Genomic DNA, 8,272 nt, shown 5'->3' with positions numbered 1-8,272 from the left:
AAATGGTTAGACAATTATGAGGCGAAGCGAGTGTTGCGCTAGCCTACTCAAAATGCAAGCCACCTACCACAATTCTAGTTTAGATAGTGTCAATTCACACAAGAGCAATGACACTATCCTATGTTAGTGTGCTCTCAAAGGCTAACTAAAGAGCCACACCAACCAAGCATGCAAGCTCTCACAACTAGCTACACTAAAGAGCTTGTCAACTAGTTTGTGGTAAAGTAAAGAGAGTGATCAAGAGGGTTATACCGCCGTGTAGATGAATAAACCAATCAATCACGAAGATGAATAACAATGATGACCAATCACCTCGGAATCAATGATGAACACAATGATTTTTTCCGAGGTTCACTTGCTTGCCGGCAAGCTAGTCCTCGTTGTGGCGATTCACTCACTTGGAGGTTCACGCGCTAATTGGCTTCACACGCCAAACCCTCAATAGGGTGCCGCACAACCAACACAAGATGAGGATCACACAAGCCATAAGCAATCCACTAGAGTACCTTTTGACACTCCGCCGGGGAAAGGTCAAGAACTCCTCACAATCACCACGATCGGAGCCGGAGACAATCACCACCTCCACTCGACGATCCTCGCTGCTCCAAGCCGTATAGGTGGCGGCAACCACCAAGAGTAACAAGCGAAATCCGCAGCGAAACACGATCACTAAGTGCCTCTAGATGCAATCACTCAAGCAATGCACTTGGATCACTCACAATCTCACTATGATGATGAATCAATGATGTAGATGAGTGGGAGTCCATTGGCTAGGCTCACAAGGTTGCTATGTCAATGAAAATGTGCAAGAGTTATCCCTTGAGCCGGCCATGGGGCTATAAATAGAGCCCCCATCAAATAGAGCCGTTATACCCCTTCACTGGGCAAAACGCGCTCTGATCGGACGCTCCGGTCATATTGACCGGACGCTGGCCCTCAGCGTCCAGTCGCCCGATGGACGCCACGCGTCACCAGCTTCAAACGCTGTTCGTCAGATTCCAACGGCTACGAAGCTGACCGGACGCTCCGATCAAAACTGACCGGACGCTGAAGCCCCAGCGTCCGGTCGTTTCCAGTAAGCTCCCCGAGGCATGTTTTTTCGACCGAACGCATCCGGTGCTCAACCCTACACACTGTGCCGTCTGACAGCTCGACCGGACGCAGCCTTTCAGCGTCCGGTTGCTGAGTGACCCAGCGTCCGATCAGTAGACCGACGCCAGCATCATTTCGACCAACTCCATTTCAACTCTAACTTCTTCACCCTTGCTCAAATGTGCCAATCACCAAGAATTTTGCATCCGGCGCAATAGAAAATAGACATTTCATTTTTCCAAAAGCGCCGAATCACCAAGAGAGGGACCCAAACCCATCTCAACCCTGCAAACACCTTGTGCATATGTGTTAGCATATTTTCACAAATATTTTCAAGGGTGTTAGCACTCCCCTAGATCCTAAATGCATATGCAATGAGTTAGAGCATCTAGTGGCACTTTGATAACCGCATTCCGATACGAGTTTAACCCCTCTTAATAGTACGGCTATCAAACCTAAATGTGATCACACTCTCTAAGTGTCTTGATCACTTAAAACAAAATAGCTCCTATGGTTTATACCTTTGCCTTGAGCTTTTTGTTTTTCTCTTTCTTCATTTCAAGTTTAAGCCCTTGATCATCGCCATGCCATCACCATTGTCATGCTATGATCTTCATTAGCTTCTTCTACTTGAAGTGTGCTACCTATGTCATGATCACTTGATAAACTAAGTTAGCACTTAGAGTTTCATCAATTCACCAAAACCAAACTAGAGCTTTCACAGCCGGCCGTACTGTGCCATTTATAGGGGCGGCTGATCTCGTGGGTTCCGAGCATGCCCACAATAGGGGCGCCTCCATCCCCAGCCATCCGTACAAAAAAAATAAGCCATTGCTACAAACCATTTCAGTAATAGTGAATTCTCCTTTCTCACTTTGCCTAACCGCTCGGCAAAGTGAGTTGGGCCAGGCGAGGATAACTTTATAAGGATCCAAGAATGCCCGTAAATTTAAAGATAGATTACTGATAGGAGAGCGATATTTGGAATAGAAGTAAGCTTCTCAAGTCAAACCATTCCCTTCACCTTAAGAGAGGAAATATTATGTTAAGCAAAAGAATAGTAGCAGAACACTGGATCTGCCTCGCTGAACATTTTGTACTGTAATAACTGTAAATTTCTCAGCTAATGGCTCAACTCATCTCAAAAGAAAATGCTATGGTTTCAATTTTTCATATTGACTCAATAAATAAATAACATATTTGGTAAAAAGGAAGTATATGCAAACACAAAGATATGACTTTTGATCTTCATATCATAACAAAAACATTTAGCAATATGATAGCATCACAGTTCAATACAAAAGTAACAGTGTTGCTCATCAAGCTGCAGAAATGTTGTATTTGTGGCTAGCATATAAGATGCACAATGATTTTGGTCATTGATGTTACTCTGGCTTTTGTTGATCTTTGAGATTCAAGAGCATACCAACCACAAATTTTAACAGTAAAATGCATAGCCGAAGCAGCAGATTCAAACGTCACAGAAATTATTATAGGAGACATCCCATACCAGACATACATTTCATACTCTACACTTATCCACCAAGATTAAATCTGAGAGAAAGTCCAACTTCTAGTTTGGAGGCTAATATCAATGAAAGAAGCAACTCAGACTCTAGCAAGACTAGCTGATTTCTCCCACAAATCTGCAAAGACAGCAGGGCATGCTGTTTTGAGGTGCTCATACCCTGGGCTTGCCACCACATCTTGCATTCTGTTTGAAGAGATGAACTGAATGCAAGCATCTTTGAGCTTGCTGCAATGGTGCTTGTCAGCCAGTGCTAAAGTCATGGCCACATTCTCAACATCTAGTTTTTTGCAAAGCATTCTCTCACACAACATCTTCATCCTTTCCATAGCGTACCTGTCCGCAGCCACAAGCAAATGCTTAACCATTTCACCATTCTCCTCTCCGTCAAGATCATCCATGGAGGGCAGCGCATCCTTATAGATGAAGTGAAGCAACGCATCAAAAACAGCAGGCTGCATATCTTCAACCGTAATGTCCATCGTCTCCCTCATTGGTCCGCAAAGCTCCGCCTTGAAGACCGGCGACCGCATTGCCAGCACAATCCTGTGGGCATGGAACTCCACGCCTTCAACCTTGAATGTCACATCTGCTCCCTCCTCCGACTGCAGCAATTTTCCAAGATTACGCGACAAGTCTGACGGAGGCACCTTGATGTCACACAGCACTGGCTCGGATTTGGACACCGGCGTTCCCAAGATTACCATGATGTCACAGACTATCTTGAGGCGGTCGTTCCGCAGGAAGGACGACTCTTCCAGCTCAGATCTCTTGATGAACTTTCTATACCCGCAGCACGGACTTGCGTAATTGAACATCCTGGGCGTATTGTTCTTGTTGCAAGACAAATTCTTGGCTCTTTTGGTCAGCCTCAAGCCAAAGAACGCTCTCACCTCGGTGCTCTTGCTCCGGCGCTCGACGTGGACGGAGATCCAGCCCTCCGTGACGTTGTCCTCCCGCCCGTCCCCGTCGGGGTAGAACCGGACGCACCAGTCGTGGCCACCGACGGAGAAGGTCGCCGAACGGATGAAGTTGCCGGCGCCGAGGCCCTTGAGCAGGCTGTACCCAGCGACGTTGAACAGGTGCCTACCCCGCGCTGCCTTCGGCGCGCACGTCGACTCCGTCGTCTCCACAGGCTCGTAGGGCGCCGCCATCGAGGGCGGCGGCGGCGGCTCCTCCGTATCGGACTGGACTACCGTCTACTGGAGGAGCAGTACCAGTAGCAGAGGTTGGAGTTGGACTTGCCCGTGCCGCATTCTATGCTACACCAGCCCAACAGCCAGCCCAATAATTCTTAGAGGCGCAGCCCACCGATTAAACATGTGCTTTACGTTCAACGCGTGTTATCTTGTGGGCCATGTCAAGTAGGAATATATAATATTTATTTTTAAAAAATAGGAATATACAATAGGCGCTCTATATTTTCATTTTTATATCTATCTATCTATTCTATCTTTTTATCAAAAAAAATTCTATCTTCTATCCATTCATTTATCTATTCTATTTTATCTCTACTTTTTCTATCTATATCTATATCTACCTTATATAATATTAAAGAGTCAAAATTTATCCTCCATTTTTTATAGCCCCACCCGACAAACTCCATAAATATGAAAATTATCTTGGCTCAATTATGTAAAAGTCTCATATTTACATGATATATGTAGAACTTGTTGGTGGCGTTTGGTAGCTGAGATATGAAGGCTGCGATAGGGTTACAATAACCCAACTGCCCTTTAACCCATGTTTGGTTCGTGGGTTTGGGAAAATACAATGGTTTGGGTTTGGGATACCAAGGCGACATAACCCATCGAGCTCATACCAACAGGAAGGGTGGGATATGAACGGGATAAGGGATCAGACGAAGTGGAGATCGATTCGACCAACCTCATTGTCAGTGCGGGACCCACGGGATACCCCGCAAGGAAGGGAGAAGATCTAGTCTAACTAGGATTCTTCCCCTGTAATCTTAGTAGTAGTATTATTCTGTAATCTTACTAGGAACTCTCATTGTAAACCAACTAGGATTCTGACCTCCTAACTATATAAAGGAGGGCAGGGTTCCTAGGGACGGGCGACACTTGTACGACACAACACTTTACAATCAATCCAACGCAAAGGCTAACGCCGACTAGACGTAGGGCTATTACTCGATCGAAGATCGAGGGTCCGAACTAGGATAAATCGACTGTCTCTTGCGTTAACCATCGAGTTCCGCATATGCTGAAGCCCGAGCATACTGCCCCGGGGACCCCCGTGGCAGGCTATCGGTGGTCAAACATCGACAGCTGGTGCGCTAGGTAGGGGCTTTCGGTGACTTTGCATCCGAGAGCTCGATGGACCTCGACAACATGATCTTCTCGCTAGGGTCAACCTTCATCTTCGGTTCATGGATCTGTGAGGTAGGTGACAATGGCAAGCTCCAAGGCCATCTCCTCGAAGATTCGGATCATCATCAAGACCTTTCCATTTCAGCGACAACGATAGATCAACTTGCTGGAAGATTCGCACAGCTCACGATGTTCGATCCGACTCAGATTTCGTGGCTTCACTGCATCCGATTCAAACTCAAGTTCCTGCTTCCGAGACGGAGTCTTATCCGAGTTCTTTCGGAAAACCGAGTTCTTTTCTGACAAGGCTCCGAGGCACGACGTCAACCTATCAAAGATACAACTCGGAGTACACTCATAGTACTTTAAAGAAGTCAGGTCCTCTTCCAGTTCAGACTTCACAATATGGCAACATCTTATTCAGACATGGCCCGAAGGATCCACCAATCCGGTGCTTAGAATGCCACTGAAAGGAGCCCTAGGAAGGTCTCGTCTTAACTATAACATCTCAAGACTACATCGTCCACTTGGCCAGGTTCTGTTCCTAAGGATGGCGGCACCCAACTAGTCGACGATACAACAACAACAACTCTACCCTACCAAGAAGGAGACTTGATCTACAACCTAGAAGCCTCTACTGAAGTTATCAACAACTCTAACAGTACAAAAACCAACGCCGATGATAGAACAACTCACGCTCGAGAAGTATTCATAATTCACCATCCTCGATCACCATTGGTCCCCCTAGAAGCGCCCGACGTTAGGTCTTCAGATGAATCTGAGTCCAATATATCACCATTTACCTAGGGGCACGATGGTGAGACCAAGAGTCAGAGGCAAGCCAGAGAAAGAAAGAACAAATTAAAACAAGGACGTCAACGCCGTGCTAAGCAGCACAAGGAAGCTTGGATCAAATATGAGTCAGACCTAGCCGAGTACAATAGAAGAAAATCAGAGCGAGAGGTCGAAGAAGGACGAGCAGCGAATACACCCTACGATAAGATCTGAGAAGCACTAGAAGAACTCAAGGCGACTTCACATCCCAATGAAAAACAAGAACAGCTCTGGGACTTCCTCCAATCAATAGTCCTAAGGACGTACGATGGAAGGGCAACATCTCATGAGTAGGAAGATCAAAATCAAAGGAAGTCCACCTTCAAGAGACTTGGACCAAGTGGAAGTCACAATAGAGAAAGTAAAAGAAACCATAGTCAACCAAGAAAGACCAGAAGCAAAGCACCTACACGAACAGCTACGCAAAACTACTCTCACTAAGACAACAATTGGCAAGAAGGGGGCACTGAATCAGAATACACAGAAGCCAGAACGCATGAAAAGACATGAGAAAGATTCCCGGATAGAAACAACCGAGACAACCCGGACAAGCAGAATCTTTGAAATAACAGACATCAGGAAAGAAAATGTGGACCATACAACACAGTAGCAGTGACTGACAAATCAAGGAAGTTTTCCAAGCCCAGGAGGTATGACGACATTGAAAACATGCGTTGCATCTTGCACCCCAAAGGAAATCACACCATTGGAGATTGCTACACCTTCAAAGATCGATACACAAGAAAAGATAGTAAGGAGAATACCAAAGAAGGCAATCAGAAAAAAGAAGAAGACAATTATGAAGACAAGGGATTCCAAAAATCTAGGGAGACAGTAGCAGTAATCTTTGCTGGAGTTCCAGATTCCAAAAGCAAACATCAAGAAAAGCTAGTGCTGCGAACCATCATGGCAGCAGAACCGGCTACTCCAAGATATCTCAACTGGTCATTGTATCCAATCCAATTTTCAAGAGAAGACCAATGGACTAGCATAGGAAACACAGGCCATTACCCACTGGTTCTAGATCCAACTATTGCCGATATGACTGTCACAAAAGTACTAATCGACAGGTGAGCCGGACTCAACATCATTTTCTCAAAAACTCTAAGGAAGATGGGACTATAACTCGCCGGGATGATTACACCAACAAGCACACCTTTTTATGGCATAGTACCCGGCAATGGCAGCAATGCCACTTGGACAAATCACTCTACCGGTTACTTTTGGGACTCCCTTGAACTACCGTACAGAGTTCATCAAGTTTGAAGTTGTGGACTTCGATTCATCATATCACGTAATCCTCGGGTGCCTGGCACTAGCAAAATTCATGGCAATACCGCATTTTCCGTACCTGTTGCTTAAGATGCCAGGGCCTAACGGTGTCCTTTCTCTTCGGAGTGATTTGAAGCACGCTTTTGATTGTGATGTTCAGGCAATCCAAATTGCAGCAAAAGCACAGGCCGCCGATGGAAGAAAAGAAATAGCCACTATTATAATAGAAATAAGCCCAGAAGAGCTAGTGATACCAGCCAAAAAACCCAGCATCCTAGCACCACCAAAAGAAGGAGACATCAAGCAAATTGACCTGGGCACCGGTGATCCCTCCAAAATGGCAACCATCAGCGCCCACCTCCCGGCAAAATAGGAACTCGCGCTCACCAACTTTCTTCGGGACAACAAAGATATCTTCGCTTGGAAGCCGGTCGACATGCCAGGGGTTCCAAGAGAGTTGGCTGAGCACAGAATTGATATCAATGAAGGCTCCAAGCCTATAAAGCAACGACTATGATGATTCTCACCCGACAAGAAGGCAGTAATTAAAAAAGAAATCATAAAACTAATGGCAGCCAGATTCATCAAAGAAATTCTCCATCCTAGATTGGCTAGCAAACCCAGTTCTAGTGCAAAAAAGAATACAGGACTGAGTAGGCGCATGTGTGTCGACTACACAGATCTCAACAAACACTACCCGAAAGATCCATTTGGGCTACCACGCATTGATCAGATAGTTGATTCAACAGCAGGATCTGCCCTATTATCCTTCCTTGATTGCTATTCAGGATATCACCAGATCGCATTAAAGGAACAAGACCAGAGCAAGACATCTTTCATCACTCCATTCGGTGCCTACTGCTATAAAACAATGTCATTTGGACTCAAGAATGCTGGTGCCACTTACCAAAGAGCTATCTAAATATGCCTTGGTGATCAGATCGGTGAAAACATAGAGGCATACGTGGATGAAGTAGTAGTAAAGACAAAGAACCTGGATACACTAATTGAAGACTTAAAGCAAACCTTCGAAAACCTAAAAGATGGAGGTGGAAATTGAATCCAAACAAGTGTGTATTCGGAGTTCCTTCAGGACAACTACTCGGATTCTTGGTCAGTCATCATGGAATCAAAGCAAGCGCCAAGCAAATTTGAGCCATAACAGAGATGCGCCCTCCTCGAAGTGTCAAAGATGTGCAGAAGCTAATAGGCTACA

General features: G+C 45.5%; 1 protein-coding gene across 1 annotated transcript; it reads right to left on the bottom strand.

Annotated features, from left to right (window-relative positions):
* Nucleotides 1-2,515: 2,515 nt before the first annotated feature.
* Nucleotides 2,516-3,860, bottom strand: LOC136501314 (BTB/POZ and MATH domain-containing protein 2-like). The gene has a single exon (XM_066496824.1). It carries the CDS (start codon nucleotides 3,772-3,774, stop codon nucleotides 2,701-2,703), a length of 1,074 nt encoding a protein of 357 aa, XP_066352921.1. The 5' UTR covers nucleotides 3,775-3,860; the 3' UTR covers nucleotides 2,516-2,700.
* Nucleotides 3,861-8,272: the final 4,412 nt, after the last annotated feature.

The sequence above is a fragment of the Miscanthus floridulus genome, chromosome 13, assembly GCF_019320115.1.
Source record: "Miscanthus floridulus cultivar M001 chromosome 13, ASM1932011v1, whole genome shotgun sequence".
NCBI lineage: Eukaryota > Viridiplantae > Streptophyta > Magnoliopsida > Poales > Poaceae > Miscanthus > Miscanthus floridulus.
The sequence above is the reverse complement of the archived record's forward strand: the minus strand, read 5'-3'. Positions and strand labels throughout refer to the sequence as shown.